At 40.2% G+C, this 19,294-nt stretch overlaps 1 protein-coding gene and 1 long non-coding RNA gene across 6 annotated transcripts in view; both read left to right on the top strand.

Annotated features, from left to right (window-relative positions):
- Positions 1 to 19,294, top strand: part of col7a1l (collagen type VII alpha 1-like) — a 113,832-nt gene that overhangs the window by 56,674 nt on the left and 37,864 nt on the right. For all 5 annotated transcript variants that reach the window (XM_054740064.2, XM_054740065.2, XM_015959275.3 and 2 more), the window contains exons 39-58: positions 99 to 134; positions 218 to 262; positions 430 to 465; positions 647 to 691; positions 2,994 to 3,065; positions 3,149 to 3,181; positions 3,687 to 3,758; positions 3,844 to 3,903; positions 4,035 to 4,070; positions 12,441 to 12,521; positions 12,820 to 12,855; positions 12,970 to 13,014; positions 13,537 to 13,608; positions 13,720 to 13,755; positions 14,064 to 14,090; positions 14,241 to 14,279; positions 14,395 to 14,457; positions 16,423 to 16,461; positions 16,567 to 16,611; positions 16,707 to 16,730. In XM_054740064.2, the coding sequence (XP_054596039.2) occupies positions 99 to 134; positions 218 to 262; positions 430 to 465; positions 647 to 691; positions 2,994 to 3,065; positions 3,149 to 3,181; positions 3,687 to 3,758; positions 3,844 to 3,903; positions 4,035 to 4,070; positions 12,441 to 12,521; positions 12,820 to 12,855; positions 12,970 to 13,014; positions 13,537 to 13,608; positions 13,720 to 13,755; positions 14,064 to 14,090; positions 14,241 to 14,279; positions 14,395 to 14,457; positions 16,423 to 16,461; positions 16,567 to 16,611; positions 16,707 to 16,730 (942 nt within the window). The remainder of the gene's footprint in view (positions 1 to 98; positions 135 to 217; positions 263 to 429; positions 466 to 646; positions 692 to 2,993; positions 3,066 to 3,148; positions 3,182 to 3,686; positions 3,759 to 3,843; positions 3,904 to 4,034; positions 4,071 to 12,440; positions 12,522 to 12,819; positions 12,856 to 12,969; positions 13,015 to 13,536; positions 13,609 to 13,719; positions 13,756 to 14,063; positions 14,091 to 14,240; positions 14,280 to 14,394; positions 14,458 to 16,422; positions 16,462 to 16,566; positions 16,612 to 16,706; positions 16,731 to 19,294) is intronic.
- Positions 4,078 to 7,578, top strand: LOC129163082 (uncharacterized). The gene is made up of 3 exons (XR_008563091.2): positions 4,078 to 5,532; positions 6,174 to 6,260; positions 7,048 to 7,578. It is a non-coding gene; the product is annotated as an uncharacterized lncRNA (long non-coding RNA).

The following is a 19,294-nucleotide window of genomic DNA, read 5'->3' as shown; positions in this document are numbered from 1 at the left end:
TCAGATCACCACCAAGAACTCTAAGTTTGTGTTCAGTTGTTGAAGACCAGTAAAAACAAATTAAATGCACATTTTCAAGTGTTTGTTTCAATTTTCAGGGAAATGTTGGCTTAACAGGAGCAGTCAGTCCAAAGGTATGATGAACCCAACATGCTTTACTGTAACAAAATAAAAGAATATTGCACAGTAACATTTGTGTGTATTTTGTTCTTGTAAGGGTGACCGTGGAGACCAGGGTATCCAGGGAGTTGTTGGACCTCGGGTTTGTACTGTTTTTAAATTTTTTTTTTTTTGTTGAATTACTTTTTACAAATTTACTTTTAAGCGCACACGAATGACTTGTATTAGTTCCTTACAATGAGAAAACCAAACATCTTTAATTCTTTAATTGAGGATGTGTAAGACTTGGTGAATCTCTTTTACTCACAGGGTAAGAAGGGAGTGAAGGGAGAGCGAGGGGACAAAGTGAGTTCACACATCTTGTTCTTCATCATAAAACTTAAAACATTTGCTTTAGATTGCAATGGGAAACTAAAGAGAATTCTTTCTAATTTGTCCAACGGTGAAGCGAATCACGTTGATTCACAATGTTGAAGTGCGTCCACACACTCATCTGTTTTAAATGGATTTATTTTTATTTTGTTAGGGAGATCAAGGAGAAATGGGCCCTGCTGGACCACAAGGACCTCAAGTGAGTGAAGATTACAATCTATGAAAAGCACACTGATCCACTGGAGAAGATTAAAAACATCTGAAATGTATGCAGCTGTATACAAATACCTCTAATACAGCCCGGTATTCAATTAAAGGCCGGGTCTCCAATTTTGGCCGGTGTCCGAGTCAGCAGAGGTAAATAATGGCCGGTCTCTTATTGTGGCCGGGTGGAATGTGGTAACAAGCAAGTGTGAGCGTCCCAGCGGCAGGGTTATAATCCCCAAATCAACCAGCAGGAGGCAGTAAAGGTTCACGCAGACCTCTATTAGGCTTTTTCTTCAACGCTTTGTAACGCTACAGACACGATCCTCTATCACGCTCCTACCACACAGAGTCACTGTGTCAGTTAACCATGCTAATTCAACCCGCTCCACAGAACACACATCACCTTCCCTGTGGCTTACATAACACTCACACAACACGCAAATCAACACATAGGAACTAGCAGAACGATAGGAAACACATATAACACAATACCCAGAATGCACCTGGCTTACAACCCCAGCCAGGTCATTACACTATCAAGTTCAAAGAGAATGTGCTGATTATGCTGCAGAACACTCTGGAGAGCAGCAGTAGGGGGTGTATGAACTAGTCAACTTCACTATAGTGACTTTTTATGCCTGTCGTCGACTAGTCGCTGTCACGTGATAATGACCGGCAAGATACAGCCCTCGGAAAAGACAGCAGCCTGCTATCAGCAGGTGACAAGCTCCTGCGCTCGGGAGGGGGACAACGCGCTGTGCCAGACCGTAGGTACTGACACGCGATCGTTCATGTCGGTTCATTTCCTTTAATGTTTTCTGTCTTTTATTTGCGCCTGATGTGTATCGCTGCTGTGGAGCGGGGCGCATCACCTTGTCCTCTGACGCACAGATCACTGATGCGGCCGGCAAGCAGGGAGCACGCCGCTGTTTTCGCGGTCGGTAGATCTGCCTCCTGAGCACGGCCACAGTAACAATCAGGTGTCGCAACCTCAAAAACTAATTTAACACGCGATCGTTCATGTCAGTTCATTTCCTTTAATGTTTTCTGTCTTTTATTTGCGCCTGATGCGTTTCACTGCATGCTGTGGAGCGGGGCGCTGCGCGCATCACCTTGTCCTCCGACGCACTGATCACTGATACGGCCGCCAAACAGCGAGCGCTCCGCTGTTTTTGCAGTCGGTAGATCTTTTAGAACTGCAGTTCAAAGGTAACTCATGAGGTGAATATATATATGAACCCAGGTAGCAGTTTTTCTTTAGGATTGAGAGGAGATGCAGGAAGATAATAAACAGGCAGGACAGAAAAATAGTCAAATAAAAACAAGTTAGTTTTTGTACCTGCTGTTGCAACAAACAGACACCATTGAAGGTAATCAGAAGTGAGGAACAGAAAATGAAATAATTATTTTAATGTTTAGAGCAGCAGGAACTCTGAGAGGCTGCAGGCGCATCAGTGAGTTTGCGGCCGCTGCGCAGGGGGAGGGGGGAGAGGGCTGAAGCAGGGGGAGGGGGGAGATGGCTGAAGCAGAAACTACCGTTGTTAAAAGAAATGTGTTTAACTTTGAAAATGTGGGCGCAATTTTAATTGTCAAAAACTCCAGCGAACCATTAGTTCATTTTGCTCAAATAGAAATAGAGGCCTGCCTCTAATACTGGCCCTCCTTCCAATAAAGGCCTGGAGCTTGATGAGCTTGAGTCAAATACAGGCCCGGGCCTGTATTAGAGGATTTACGGTATGTGAATGTTAGGCGCCTCTCTTAACACATCTGACTCACCCTAGGAGCATAACACCCACAATGCATTTGTTCACTTCTGATTGCAAAACTGAGTACATGGCAAATACATATGATCAGATCAGTGACCATTCTCATACTGATAAACAAAAGAGGAAATGCTTTTGATTATGATCTGTCACAGATTATATGATTGCCTGTGATTGTGAACTGGTGTCAAACCTCAGTGAGTTTCTTTTGCATAGGTTTGATTTTTCCCGCTTCAGTGCTTTTTTAATTTGAGACACCCGATTCTTTCAGAGAAAAGGAACACAGGAGTTATTGTCTTGGACAGCATCTGTTTTGTTTCATTTTCTTTTCTGTGGGTCGGTATTTTGTAACTTAAAACGTTAAGACTAACTTACTGAAAACAAAATACAGACTAATTTAATTTTCATTGTCAAACACAAACTTTTAAGCAACAACATTTAGAAGAGATTCTATGAGAGGGACAAATTCCAGAAATGGCATCAGAAGGTTGTAAAAAAAATTTAAAAAAGCCATTTTCCTTGACTTTATAGGGACGAACTGGACCGATGGGACTGAAAGGAGATGAAGGTCCAAGAGGAGTCCCTGGAGATCCTGCCAAGGGGGTAAGAAAACTGCTATGCATTCAAAATTCACAAATAAAACTCACTCATATCTCAGCTTTCTATTTTTCCCCTCACACGAACAGATACTTGGTCCACCTGGAAAAAAGGGTGCCAGGGTAAGTCAGATTGTTAGTTTGAACACAACTCTAAGTTAATTTCTATTAAAATTAGATGCTGTTTTGCTGTAAAATGTTTGCAAAGATGGAACTACAAACACATAATCTCTAAGATTAAATTAAGGTTTCTCAATACCTGGTCAGATTTTAGGCTGTTTGCGAAAATCCCTTTAGTCTGATGTTGCTGCAAATATTTATTCTGCTAAAACTTCCTCAGTGAGCTTTGACGGAAGTGATGCTCTTGATGTTTCATTCCATAAAAAAAATTGTTAATTAACTTTTCAGAGTATTCTTGTTCTCTCAGACTCAATCCTCAGGGTCTGCTCATCAAACACAATTACAATTTCTCTCATTAACTTTTGCATTTGGCTTCTGAACACTTTATTGAAGGAGACCTCTTTAATCCCAGTCCACAGAGTCTCATTTAGAGTTAGGCGAACTTTGGTCCAGACATGTGTTGACTGATGTGTTCATGAACTTTACGTGCATATTTTCTGTCTGTAAGGGAGATGTCGGTCCAGTTGGTTCCACCGGCCTTCAGGGAATAAAAGGAGACCAAGGAGACAAGGGAGAAAAGGTTGATGGAGAGAATGTGTTTGCTTAAATCCAGAGGATTTTGTGTGAGCATATGTTTTAGCTTTTGTTTGGCTTGAAATGTGCAGGGAAGTCCTGGTTTTGGGATCCCAGGACAGCCAGGACCAAAGGGTGAAAATGGCGAGAGGGTGAGTGATTCATGTGTTTTAGCTCTGTTTTCATTTTCTGAGTATAATATAATATAATATAATATAATATAATATAATATAATATAATATAATAGGGCATGAAAATGCTAATTTTATAAAATAATTCACAGGGAAATGTTGGTTTGTCTGGAAAACCAGGACCAAAGGTAAGTGGACTTAGTTTGTGAGTTTATAAGCTTTTGTTACGCAGATTTTAAAGGTCTCATTCAAGCCCCCACATTGCGGGTCTGAAATTGAGGCCAACGCAGAAGTGAAATAAATTGCAGTTCCACCCTCATCCACTAGGGGCTGGTATCATAAGTGAGCAAATCCTCATCGACTCCCATGTTAAAAATACCAATTTCACAGCAGAAATAAACATGTTTACAGCCTGGTTCCAAAACATGTTTTTGGTTAAATAGATCTATTTTACACTCATGACAACTCTGAGGGGGTGAATTTTTTGTCACTCTTCTGTTTAAGTGTATTAAATGCCTAAAATTCTGCATAATTAATGAGCATCAGACCCACGTGACCACAGAGCTAGCTCCGTGGAAAGGCCTCAGCCTGAGCCTCGGCCTCGCCTGAAAACTGTTCCGCCATTTTCAGTCTCTGAACTTAGACCAGTAGTTGTCATGTTTGTGTGTTCTTTTTTGGATGTTATTTGTGCAATTGTTGGACAAAATGACTTGCTGTGGCATTAATTGCACTAATAGAGCGTCCAAGGAGTCTCCACTTCATTTTATTCGGTAAGTAAAATTATATTTATGTATTTTAGGTCACTGCCGCTTTTGCACTAGCTGAGCTTATCAAAGTAGCTAGCTAACTACCATTTTAACATGTACTGTTTAACCATGAAATTTAGATGTAATACGGTGAAATAATTAACAGGGTATATGTCAATGGGCAAAACCATGGTAAAACCCAGTGCATTTAACATAAAAATAGGTTTAAATATGACGGAGCTCTCGGAGGGAGACTTCTGTGTTTCATTCTTCCACCCGGTTCTCCCCAGCGGTCAGCCCGGCGCATCTCTGACCGCTTCGGCGCCTGTCTGCTACATGGGCTGACCGCTTGTGGAGCTCTCGGACTTGGAGAGAGACCTGACCACAGAAATACTGCAGCTCGGTGAGTTGTTTGATAGTACTTGAAGTTAGTCTCCAGAAGTCTGTATGCCATCAGATAAACTCGCTCGTTTTTTTATTTTTTGCATATTTGTACAATAGTGGTGGTGGGGAGCGACTAAATAACTAATTTGTCCACAAAGAGTTATGACCGGGTGCCCTGTTCTCATGGGAACTAGTGCTGTTTAATATAAAGGAAATTAGTTAATAAAATTGATTATTGAAAGGTTCATATCTTATCTAATAAGGCGATAGACTCAAGTGTTTCATTTTATATATTTTTTTATAAAGTATGTCTTTTGTATTACTCTTTATCCTAATTTTAGACCTTTTACTACAGGCCATGATGCTTAAGTACTTCTTTGTATGAAGTTTTCCTCTAGGTGATCCAAAGAGGCTTGACCTTTGGGTAAGCAACCAAAGAAGAGAGTGCTGGACTCCCAATTCACACTCCTGCTTGTGCAGTGAACACTTAGAGAGTCATCACTTCACCACGGACTCCAGGGTGCAAACACATTACTTCATATTTTGGTTAAGATTGAAAAAATTGAAGCATTAGCTGTATAATATAAAGATGTTACATTGCTGTGTAACAAGAAAAAAATTTCCCCCTCCCTTGAACTGTCTGTGACTAGGGCTGTTTAGATGGGGAAACAATCACGGTATTAATTTCCATCTAATTAGGGTTATGGATATTTATTCTGATAAACAAATTCATTTTTTGTCAGTCTTTAATGTGTAACTTTATGTATTGGGATGAATGAAAAATATTCATTTTAAACTAAAACGTTAAGCATTTAAGGAGAAATTAACAAAATAATAAACATTCTACTGGTGTCAAATAAATCAAACTGTAATTAAAATATATATTTTCTAAGGCTGGATTCTGGATAAAATCTAACAACATATGCTTTATAAATAACAAACACTCTCCACATGGCTTTTACACACACACACACACATGCATGCACGCAAGCACGCGCACACACACACACACACACACACACACACACACACACACACACACACACACACAGTGCTCTGGTGTACCAGTGGGTTTTTGAGATACAGAAATTGACCTTGTCTGATGTGTGTATGTATTTGTGAATCTCTCTTTTTTTATTTTTTTATTTTTTTTTATTTTAGGGGAAACTTTGCCTGAAGGACACAGCTGTACCTACAATCTTCTCTTCCTTTAAGGTCAAAAAACATCTTCCAAGAAGGAAAGTACAGGTAAGTAGGAATGACAAGATAAGTGACAACCCCGTTGGTTTTGTAAATAGTTTTGAGAAGGTTGCAGATGTAGCTGCAGGGGAAGACAGTGCCATAAAAGTTGCTGTTGATCTGAGCAGTATATTGATGTGTGAGGAGTCACCTCAAGAGGTCTTTGTTACCCAAAATGTAACACATGATGACATTCCTCTGCAAGCAATTGAGTGTGATACTGCTCATTTTGGTCACAGTGTTCAACACCAGAATGACTCAGACTCTGGTCAGTTTAACACTGTGCCATTACAGCTAAATAGCATCCTGAGTGACCATTGCTATCAGATCACAGAGTCTGCCAAAACGCTTAAAAGGAGAGTTCTGTCAGCAAATGAAAAGGTACGTGTAGTTCAGAAAAAGCTTAGATTGCAATCCCAGAAGACAAGGAGATTGAAGGCAAGAATTCCTTCTTTGAAAAGTGTCACCAAAATTCTTTAGAAGAAACTTCTAATACCAACTGAATGTGCCTCTCTTCTTCATGGTTTGGATGGTATTCCAAATGAGTTGTTTCAGAAAATAAATCAGAAGAAAAGATCATCTTTTTCTGAAAACTTGAAGCAATTTGCAACTACACTGCATTTTACTCTCCTAAGGCTTATGGCTATGCTAGAGAACTCAACTGTCCACCTTTGGCTAAATGGCAACATATTTTCAGTCTGGCTAAAAGTCTGTTTAGTCTGTCTCATGGTCATGGCAGTTATGTCATATTGAACAACAGTTGTATTTGATTCTAATTTTAATTATTCTGTTTCAGGTGGAATTGCTGTGTGACTCCTGTGTCCTGTGGCCCATGACCTGTGTCAGCCTGGTTCTGGATGTGGCCTTGCTGAGTTATCTGTAGAAAGGCGCTCGGCTGTCTGGGAGGTGGTCTGAGTTGGTTCTGTGCTCTGTGGTGGCTGCTGGTTTCCTGGTGCTTGGGGCGATTCCAGAGTGCACCCGATCCTTGGAGGTCTCACACTTCACATCCCAGTGCACGCATGAACACATGCTTGTTGATGTTTGTTGTTCATGGTTTACATGTTTATAGTTGTTCGTCTCACGTTTTCTTGATGATTCTTAGAAATGTTTCTTTACAGGTGCAGCAACTGGTAGCTGTTTTTTTATGTTGGTTTCCTAGTTGTTTTTATATTTCCCTCTTATTTACTTGTTTGTCCTCTTTCAGCCCTCTTTATTCCAGATTGGTTCAGCATTTGCTTGCTAATGTGGCGATACATAACCCAAACCAATATTACACTAACACAAATTTTTATTCAAGGGAACCTCGTACACAAAAGGCTCCGCTATGTATATATATATATATATATATATATATATATATATATATATATATATATATATATATATATATATATATATATATACATAAAACAACAATACATAAAACAACAAACACCAACAAGCATGTGTTCGTGCTTGTGCTGGGATGTGAAGTGTGAGACCTCTATATATGTGTGTGTGTGTGTGTGTGTGTGTGTGTGTGTGTGTGTGTGTGTGTGTGTGTGTGTGTGTATTACATTTAAAGAGCAATACTTTCACATTATCATTTTCCCACACTTTCTGTATAGCTGTATTTTGTTGTTTTTCAATAAAGAATGACACATTATTTAAGTTTATGGGTTTTTTTTAGCCCACAAATATCTATCTGTAAAAATATCTACAAATATATACAAAGCTAATATTTACAAAACAAGTATGATTGGGTTTTGCAATACAGCAGCCTCTAAGGTTTATTTTAGTAAGATTTTTAAACCAAGTAAAGTAAAGAACACATTTCAACTGGCTGCTAAGAAACTGTTGGATTTAAAATGGGCCTGTTGTAGAAACAACTTGGCATAAACGATTCTTCCCTCCTTTTTTGTCTTAACCAAATAAATTCCAGTAATTGGGCAAAAACATTTATTTTTTTTACATTAGATTTGATAAAATAACAGGACACAAAGAGTCGGTACATTTAAAAATAACGTAAAATAATAAAAAGGGGCCCAGACAGCTGCAGATTGAGTGGAACACTGGGTTGTGAAGGAAGAACAGAGTTGTCAACAGTGTTATAACTATAGATAAATTATATCAACAACACATTAGCTATAACAGTCAGGGATATGTTTATCCTGTTTGCTTGAAAATAAATCTGTCCTAAAGGCAAATTCAAAAGCAGCGAGACTCCCACCTGGAAGTCTTTCACTGCTTTTGGAGCTAGCCAATAAGACAATCTGCAATATTAGTTAAAAAAATATAATTTCCCCTATTTGTGAAATGAACTTTGTATGACAAAAATTTCCCTGTACCGTCATGTCTGATGTGAGGATGCACAACAACGGCACCATTTAAGCTAGAAATAAATGTAGCCATAACACTGTTGACAAACCTCCTGGCCTTCTCAATTTTAGCAGGTTTTACACCTGCCCTCCATCTACACCTTTGGGTGACGGATGACATGATGATCATCATATGAGGGTGTAGAAGGTGAAGCTGGTGCAGGTCCTTCATCATGTTTACCAGCTTCACACTGCTGACCACTCCCATGCCATTGCCGCCACAGTGGATGAGAAGGACATCAGGAGCTGCTCTTCCTCGCAGGGAGAGGAAAAAGAAGGGGAGAAGGTCTTTCCACCTCAGTCCGCCCCAACCGAACCAGGAGACGCGGATGTCAGGGAGGCCAAGGTTGTCTCCGAGGGTCTCTGCAGCTCTCTGGGCACCACGCCTCACGTAGCTATCTCCAATGATCCAAATGGCTATGGAGGAAAAAATAACAGGTTTGGCCTATCTGTTTAAAGTACAAAACCATTCATGAAGTGGTCAAGACAGGTACTTGGTACTTACACTTGCTGCTTTGTGTAGCCGACGTTGAAGACACACAGGCTGCCATGGTGACCTTTTAACAGTTCTAAGAAAAAAATGTAATAAAATAATGAAACTTAAAAACTCCCAGACATCATTTGATGATTGCTAATCAGCTATGGCTGATTTATTGTTTGGATCACAGTGAGTTGCACTAATTCTAATATATTTTTTTATTTCTATTACACATACATACGTTTTAATTATTATTTTCACATGACTGTTATCAGGCTCTCTTGTTCTGGTTCTCATGATAATTCCGTTTCTTCCAGTAAGCTATCTTGTGCTTACTTCATCTGTATATCTCTTTACTTTTGGTGAATTGTACTGAGTCCAGAATAAAGGCTACTTGGCTTTACAATATACAAACAAGTATTAAGTTTTAGAAATATATGAAATGTATTTAGCCTGCTAATTTATCTCAAATACTAATAACTATCAGTACGTTAAAAATATTGAAAACTTGCTCAAAGCTAAATATATTTTCATTAAGGAAACAACTTATAAACTTACCGATTTAATAATTTTTTATTCACAGAAAGATAGTTTTCATGAAAAGGCGCTGCAAACCTCCACACAAACTCCTTGTGAGCTTCAGGTCCCTGGTGTTCCACAGAGTTAGCTCTGGTTGTAGCTAGGTAGCTACCTCCATTAGCTTAGCTCCCACCTCCGCGTTAGCGTTGGGTTAGCTTCAGGTTAGCTTGTAGCTAGTTTGACCGGGTGTTGTCATTTGATCCTAGCCTTACAGCCCCACCCTCAGCTCCATCTCTCTTCCCTTTTGTGGAATTGTCTGGGCTTGATGGAACCTGTGGCACGGTCAAATTGGCGGTGGTGGCCACCTCCCATGTTTCCTCAAAAATGTGTTATTGTAGCCTATGGAAACCCATTGTCCATATATATATATATATATATATATATATATATATATATATATATATATATATATATATATATATATATATATATATATATGTATATGTTGATTGTCTCATTCACTGAAAAAACATTCATATGCATGCTGATTATTACAACTGTATTCAACCCCATCGCTTGCATTAGCTGCAGATAGGAAATAAATGGAAATTCAAACGAGTCAGAAAAGCCTGTGTCTTCTACGTCACAGAGTAAATTAGCATTCATGGCCCCGCCCTCCTTAGCTTTTCACCATAGGGAGGAGAAAGCAGAGCTAGCAAAAAGCTAACCTTTAACATTAGCAACTCCACAGTATGGGAGAACAGGTCCAGGCTTGTTTTATCTGTGAAGATCAAACTAAAGCATTGCATTTTTACCCAAGAAGAAAGATTGAATAGAGGCAGCAAAAGAGTTGTGTTGCTGTCAGCCAATCACTGGCTATATGTTTGCATATCTGCTGGTGAAGTGTCTCAGTCATCCAGGTCACGGTAATCAGAAAGGGTTCAGAAGAAGGCATCTCGACTTCTTTGTTTGTTTGTTTTTTAGACATTTCGCTTCTCATCCGAGGAGCTTTGTCAATTCTAACTGGAATATGGCAGAGTCAAGCTTATAAGCTGTAGCTGTCTATTGTTATTTAACGAAACGAAACTACTCTGGGTACCCCGCCTCTCCATCCCCTGATGAGTCGTTAGCCTCTATTAAGAGGGAGTCGTTGTGTTGATTAGATGCAGGAAGGTGTGACCTAGACTGAAACTGCTTTCTACCACCTACTTTCAAACACAATGATAAGTTTTACTGGCAAAAACATGGATGTGCCAAGGGCTTTCCAGTATCACCTATCGCCGCCAACATTTACATGAAGGAAGTGGAAACCAGAGCATTGAACTCCTACAATGGAACAACAACAAGCCACTGGTTCAGGTATGTGGACGACCCATGGGTCAAAATTCTCACAAAGGAAGCACATTAATGCCATGGACAAGAACATCAAGTTCACCAGGGAGAATGCCCACAACAACCAACTGCCCTTCTCGGACTGTGCTGTTAAAGTTAAAGTCCCATCAATTGTCACACACACTGATGTGTGTCCGCATTTGACCCATCCCCGGTGGGAGCTGTGAGCTGCAAACACAGCTGCACTCTTGAACCATTTGGTGGTTTAGGCTGAATGTCAAGCAGGGAGGCATTGGGCCCCATTTTTTTCAAAGTCTTTGGTATGACCCGACCAGCAATTGAATCCTGATCTCCCAGCCTGAGGGTGGACACTCTGGCCACAGAGCTGTTGTGCAAATTGATCAAGATGGAAGTCTCAGCATTGAAGTCTACAGGAAACCAAATCACACAGGCCAGTATTTGCATTTGGACTCACATCACCCACTGGGGCATTTGAAATTTATGAAGGAGTTTGTGGGGTTGACCAAAAAGAAGTGACCTGCAGTAGTCAAGGCGGGAAGTGTCAAGGCTGTGGACAAGAATGGTGGCAGCGTGAGAGGTAAGGGAGGGGCGAAGACGATTTATGGATCGAAGAGGCTGACCGAGTAGTGTTATTGATGTGGGCATGAAAAGAAAGTGAACTGTCAAGCATGGTACCCAGACTCAACCTGAGGGGAGGGGGAGACTGTAGCGCTATCAATGTCTAAAGAAAAACTATCAGTTTTGATGATAGAGGATTTTGGTGCCAACGAGAAGAATTTTATTGCCTTTACATTTGAGAAAGTTTGATTTCTGAGAGGCAGTGAGTAAGGGAGGAGGGCGGGAGAGTGGAGTCAGGTTTACTGGAGATGTAGAGCTAGGTGTCATCAGCAAAACAGTGGAGCGGGATGCCAAATTTGCAGAAGATGATACCGAGAGGGAGTAGATAAGTTATGAAGGGCTCCTGTTTTCTATATTTTAAGGTGTATTTGCCTGAGGACAACTATCCTTATGAACCACAGTGAATCATCACTGGTCTTTTCATCTCCCCTCTGCAGGTTTTGTTAGTATTTTTCAGTTGAAGGCTTTCCACTCAGACCACTTTAATCAGTCTCATTCCCAGTCGCAGCTGGCAGCCATTTGCTCTGAGAGTGACTGCCTGCCATTTACTCAGCATTACTCAGCAGGCATACATAGTTATGATGTACATATACAGTGAGTTCAGCAGCTGCACAAGCAAATGTTTTTTCTCAGTGAACATCAAACCATGATAGAAAAAAGACAGAATAAACATAGAAATTATATTTTCACATGGATAAAGGTTTGATAACAGTATCCGCCTTCTATTTTGTGCCTCCCTAATTTAAACGTACTGAGTTATTCTTCACCTTTTTCATATATTCTAGTGAATTTTATCCACAAGATTTCATTGTTTCTAATATTATCCTTTAACTGTAAATTTTTACTTATTTGTTCCTTTTTTAGGGGAAAGATGGATCTAAAGGTGAAAATGGGAGCATTGGGTTACCTGGAAATCCTGGAGATCCAGGATTAAGAGGTAAAGATGTAAGTAAATCCGGAGTGGTTGTTAATGTCAATAAAATTATGTTAATATACCAGTGAAATTCAGATATGTTTTGTATACACGGGATTATTTATAAAACCTCACATTTATGTTTCCATCACAGCTCAGCATTGCATAATGACAGAAAAGAGAGGTTTAGAGCGAATTATATTAAGAGTTGCTCAGTTTTTGTCTTTTGTTTGTTCATTTGTGTTCATCAATTTTTAGATAATGTGAATATTTGTACAGATTATTAAGTATCTACATCATAAAAATGACTATAATTAATTATGTGCACAGGGAGCACCTGGAGTGAAAGGAGAACAAGGAATGAAGGTAGTTTTTGATTAACTTAATGTATATGAGAAGGATCTTTTAAAATGCAAAATCATTATAGTTCTTCCCAACATAAAATAACTACGGTAAAACATGTGTCCTGTTTCTTTGCAGGGTGAAGCAGGACCACCTGGAGAGCCTGGGGAAAGAGGAATGAGGGTAGGACACAAATGTAGGACACCTGCATGAGGTGGTTAACGTGCAAGATGACTTTCTGGTTTACTGAACACACATTACTGATTATCATAATAATAATTATTATTATTACACAAAGCATAATAAGTCATTTCATTAATTAAAATACATTTATACTGAACCATGATGATTATTTATGATGATTGTAATAAACAGTAATAAAGTCAAAGAGTTTATTAAATTATTATCTAAAAATTATTATTGTAAAATCTTGAAGTGTCCTTCATCTTGGGACGGAACACCAGCAGATAAAGATGTTGTTCAGCAGACATCACGGCTCCTGGTGGGTAATCTGTGGAGCAAAAGTTACGGCACGACCCAGCTTGACCCAGCTGGGCAAGTGTGACCTTTGTCACAAATTAGAGGCCATTCATGACGCTACATGTGGACTAATTTTGAAGGACCTGTGAAGGTCAGACATCTCGGTTGATAACAACAATAAGGACACATTTTTAAGAGAGTTTTGCTTCTATTCTCATTGATCAGGGTTCTACAGGGTTACCAGGGCGACTGGGGGATACTGGAGAAAAAGGAGATGCTGGGAAGCCTGGCCAGCCTGTAAGTTTTGATCTGATAGTTATGAAAATACTAATTCAGACGCAAATCTGCCTCATCATGCTGTTTTCTGAGGTTTTCTTCTTCGCTGTGTTTTTCAATTGTCTTCTTCAGGGTACTGACGGAGTAAAAGGCGATAAAGGAGAGGCGGTATGTTTAACGCCACCTCCTCTCCCTCCCTAGGCCTGTTGATGTTTATTGTTTCTCCTTTTGACTGCTTTTTGATCAGTCTTCTGTGTCCGTCACCCTTTCACATCTTCACATCCTGCTCTCCTCCTGTAGCATCATGATTTCAGTTTTGATATCTCACTAATTAATTCTGCTTTTTGTGTGTCACCCCTGAGTGCGCCTGCTAATTACCCGTTGTGTTGGAAACATAGAATGTGTTTGTTGTGTGAGATTTTAGATTGTAATGATTTGCTGTCTATTCTTTTGATCATGCTTGCGTTGTCACGAAGGGGAAGCCTGGACCTCCAGGAACACAAGTAAACAAAACTTATTGTTTTTAAGTTATTGCTGCACACAGCTTCTTATCTGATGAATCATGTCAAAATGTTTGATAGCATCTCTTTTAATTGAGCTCTTTAAAATAAGTTTGTTCTTCAAAATTCCACGATGTGTCATTCCCTTCTCAGATTGTATCAGACAACAACATACTGACCAGAGTGATTAAGGTGATTAAGAAAGAAAAACTTCACAAAAATATTTTGGCTCATTTATTTTTAGTATTTGATTTTAAACTGTTTGTTGTTGTTGTATTTTGTTGTTGTTGTTGTTTGTTTCTTGTAGGGTGAACAAGGAGAGCCTGGTCAGCCTGGTTTGAGAGGGGAAACAGGTGAACCTGGACCTAGAGTGAGTAGTCTGTCTGCCTGTCTGTCTGAACTGCTTCATCCTCAGTAGAGTTGTGGGTAGCTGGTTTCCAGCAGTCATCGGGCGAGAGACAGGGGACACCCTAGACGTGTCTCCAGTCCATCACAGGGACACACAACCAGTCACACACTCACTTATAGGGACAATTCAACCAGAACATGCATATTTCTGGCTTGCTTGAGGAAACCCACTCATCCATTCAAAAAGGTGGCATCTGGGATTTGAACCTTCAACCCTCTTTCTGTGAGGTAACAGTGCTACCAAGTGCTCCACCATGCAGTCTTCTTTTTAAATTTTGTTTTTTATAAACCACAATATTTGGGGTCATTTTTCTTCTCTTATGAGTTCTCTGTTCAGACTGGAGGAAAAACACATCAAAAATACACGTTTATGTATTTATTTATTGTCTTTAATTATGGAATAATTTCTTTGCATATTTAACATGTAGAACATTTTTTTTAGAAATCAGTGCAACAAAACTGAAACAATGTGAAACTGAACAAGGTGTGTTTTGTTCCATTTAACTGTACACATAGTTCACTCACTTGAAATTTCCAGTAAGATTATGTGAAATATTTATAGAATAGAATAGACTTTAATGATCCCACAGTAAGGAAATTCACTTTTTACCACAGCACCAGCATTTAAGAGAATAATTAGATGAAAAATAGCAACAAAGGTACATGTACATACACATAGGCTGTAAGCTATTATTGAAACCTTCGACCACTGTACGAATAAAAAATAAAAAACTTGGATTCCAGAACTATGTAGCATACTGTAAGGGACGCACGCAGACATACTATGTGAATCTGGTATTGCACAATTATTTTACACATACTGAGTATTGCATTGGTGTTATTGTATAACAGTACAACAGTACAACTTGAACTGAGGAGTTATACAGTCTTACTGCAAAGGGGATGAAAGATCTACTGTAGCGTTCTGCTTTACATCTGGGATGTCTCAATTTGCCTCTGGAGGAGCTGTCCATGGTCTCCACAGTAAATGTTTTCTCCAGATTTGCTTTACAGAACTGTAACAGCTAGACTGTGAAGATTTTAAAACTGGTGCAAACACGACTGGATGCCTTAGCCTGCGACAGTCTGTAACCTCAGATGTTCCCTTTGAATAAATTATGAGAGGAAATTTTATTCAGCATATGTCACGATGAGGAGCAGGAGGTTTGGACCCAAGATGCAGAACCACCTAATGACTCGAAGCAGGAGAGGAGGTAAAAGTAAAATCCTTTTATTTAGGATGCAACTCAAAAAACTCGAAAGGTGCAGGACTCTAAGCCGGAAACCAAAACTCAGAATAAACAAACACAAAAGCTCACTCAGGAGCAAGAAACTAGAGAGTCTCGAGAGGAGGAACAAAACAACGTTGACAAAAACAGTGGACCAACAAACACTGAGGGACAAGACAGGGCTTTTAAACACAGAGGAAGGTGATCAGGGGAACAGGTGACGTGTGAGTGAGATCTGGAGGGAAGGCAGGTGCATTCAATAAACTAAATGGGGAAAGAACAAAGCAGGAGGGAAGATAAACATTAACCTATAAAACACGTAATTACTAAACCTAAAGACTAAGGGAAAAAATAAACAACTAATAACTATAGGCATGAGGAGGACTATTACAAAATCAAGTGGGGATTACCAGGAAGTGACTAGGGGAAACCAGAGGGAAGCCTAGAGGGAGCTGGGGATAATAATGGGACATAAGAGGAGAACCTGGAGGAGAACAAGAGGGGGCTGGGGACCAGAGGGACACAGAACATGACAGCATATCTCATAAATTTACATTGAAATGATGTTTGATGTCCTCTGGTTATTTGTGTAAAATGTAAATTATATCAATCTACAGATTGATTACAGAACATAACCTGGTATCATGAAAGTTTAAAAAAGACTTCAATGATAAAGTTTTTACTTGTTTTGTTTTCAGGGTCCAGAAGGGAAACCTGGACTTCCAGGACCATCACAGGTATTTGTAAAGTGCTTAGATTTTCTTTTTTCCTCACCATTTCCTCTATCAACGAGACTCACTGGTGGTTTTAGGTGTTTAATTTTTATATTTTATTTTTTGCAGAGTAGTTCTGGACTTGATGGCATTCCAGGAAAACCAGGAATGAAGGTTGTTAAAGATAAAACGGACTCTTGCATAGTTTAAAAGTGTCATTGCACAGTGCATCACTGGTTGAGTAATGTAATGTTTTGTAATTATTGTAGGGCGACAAGGGGCAAAAGGGAGAGGTGAGTTCAGCAACACCAATTCATGTTTTTTTAAAGGTGTAGAACACTGGAAAACTATTGTTTAAATATTACCTTTTCAGTCACTCTGAGTTTTTTATGCAGGCTCATGAAAATCGTCTTCGACACCTATCTCCTGCATTAGCGTTTGATGTAAAATAGACGATGAAACTCTAGGATTTGAAAAAGCCAACAGATCTACATCACCTTGTCAATTAACATTCATGGACTCACCCATTGTCTCACAACGGGGAACACAGTTATTTTAGTGTCCAAGAAACAACAGTGGACGTCTCGGCTAGTAGAAGCTAACCGTTAGCATTTAGCAACTCCACAACATGGCAGAACTCCTCCAGGCTTGAGTTATTTGTGGAGATAAAACATCAGTGTAACAGATCAAATGATGTCAGTGGTAGAGTCGAGTTGCTGTCATCCGGTCCGAGGTGAGATGTCCAAATATTAGGAAGTAAGACTCCAAAACCTGTTGTCTTAAGCTCTCCTCTCTCCATTGGTGCACTGGAGGTCCCCCCCCCCTCTCCCCAAATACAACTTCAGCCTAATCTATACTTCTCCGTCAGCTCCACAAGGGAGAGACACGCACACACGGATGGAAACAATTTGCCTTCATACTTCTACGTCTCCTGGGGAGTGTTGCAAAGCAATTCCCTACCAGGACAACAGAGGGCGTAAGCGCTGTTCTGTGGTATCCTGTAATGTATCCGGTCCAAGATGGTGTGTTTCTATTCTGTTTTTTTTCAGAGACTTTATAACACGGACAAATTTGTCACTCATCCTCCTCCACCTCTTCATGTGCTTGCCACCTCTAAACCCACGTTTCCCGTCATTTCTGTCCACGAATAAAATGCTTGCTGCATATCTTTTCACTCCTCCAGTTACGGGAGAATAAAACGCTAATATTTTAAGAGTTTTTTTCTGTGAGGTATTCTTCAAGCTTCTCTATGTCTGCCGCTAGATATCCTTGACTCTTTATGCTTTTGAGGGTGCAAAGGTGGCGCTGTGGACGACAGTGGGGTACTGACCAATCACAAGCTTGCGTTCTCCATCTCGATGGATGGATGTTTAGAAAAGAGAGCTCAACTCCGTCCGTCCTTGCGAGCCTGTCGGAGAGCCCTCAAAAGAGGCAGACGGAGAAGTATTGATTAGCCTTTACAAGGCATTCGCTCCTACTAAATGATAAATGACCTGCGTTTGTATAGCGCTTTTCAGAGTCAGAGGACTCCAAAGTGCTTTACACTACAGTGTATCATTCACACACACATCCACACACTGATGGTGATCTTGGGCAACGGTGGCACAGAATTTAAGTGCTCGCCCTGTAATCGGAAGGTTGCAGGTTCGAGCCCCACTCAGTCATTTGCTGTCGTTGTGTCCCTGGGCAAAACACTTAACCCACGTTGCCTGCTGGTGGTGGTCGGAGGGACCGGTGGCGCCTGTGCTCGGCAGCCTCGCCTCTGTCAGTGCGCCCCAGGGCAGCTGTGGCTACATCATAGTTCATCCCCACCAGGGTGTGAATGTGTGTGTGAATGGGTGAATGACTGATTGTGTTGTAAAGTGCCTTGGGGGGTTCCAGGACTCTAGAAGGCACTATATCAAATACAGGCCATTTACCATTTTTTTTTAGCTACAATGTAGCCACAGCTGCCCTGGGGCACACTGACAGAGGCGAGGCGGCCGAGTACAGGTGCCACTGGTCCCTCCAGCCACCAGCAGACGAGGTGGGTTAAGTGTCTTGCCCAAGGACAAGACGGAGCAGGGATCGAACCTGCAACCTTCCATTTACTGGACAACCCACTCAAACTGTTGAACTACTGCTGCCCAGAGACCACCTCAAATGTACTGATTAAACAAGTATCCCACACTTTTATAGCAACACAAAATGAAATTGTTCAGTCTGTGAGACATGGACGTAATTTTCACTTTAGAAGTGGAGGGGACACGGGGGGTGGGGGGATCTTTACGGTATGGGCAACAGGCTTCAACACAAACGGTTGTTTTCTGCTTGGTCCTAGAGCTTAACCAGTGTCAATTTAATATAGCGTAATATTGTATTTGGATGGTGAAAAGTGCAGGGGTCAAAGCTTGGCTTTGGAAAAAGTGGGGGGGACATGTGCCCCCCCCCCCCCCCCCAGATTACGTCCATGCTGTGAGAAATAGCTACCCTGAAAGATTAGAAAACACGGTATATGTTTTATTTGTCACTAATACCCACAACAGGACTTTAAATGTTGCAGCGATTTATCAATAAATTACACAACATTACAATGTGTGATTATAGAATAGATTGGAGTTTCATTTACTGGATAACAGGCTGGCTATGGATGTATTTAATACTAAATGTGAAGGAGGCTTTGTATGAGTTTTGGCCATGAATACGGCTAGTGGCACTAACACTACTGCAAGCTATAGGAACTAGAACATTTTCCGTTGAACAAAATATTATTAACTTAATTAGATTTTTAAATAAAGTAATTCTTTGTCCATTTTCTGCCACTTATTCAGGTCCAGATTATAATAATGTGATTTATTCTGTCATTAGAAACTGGTTT

This window comes from Nothobranchius furzeri, chromosome 1 (genome assembly GCF_043380555.1).
Source record: "Nothobranchius furzeri strain GRZ-AD chromosome 1, NfurGRZ-RIMD1, whole genome shotgun sequence".
Lineage (NCBI taxonomy): Eukaryota > Metazoa > Chordata > Actinopteri > Cyprinodontiformes > Nothobranchiidae > Nothobranchius > Nothobranchius furzeri.
The sequence above is the reverse complement of the archived record's forward strand: the minus strand, read 5'-3'. Positions and strand labels throughout refer to the sequence as shown.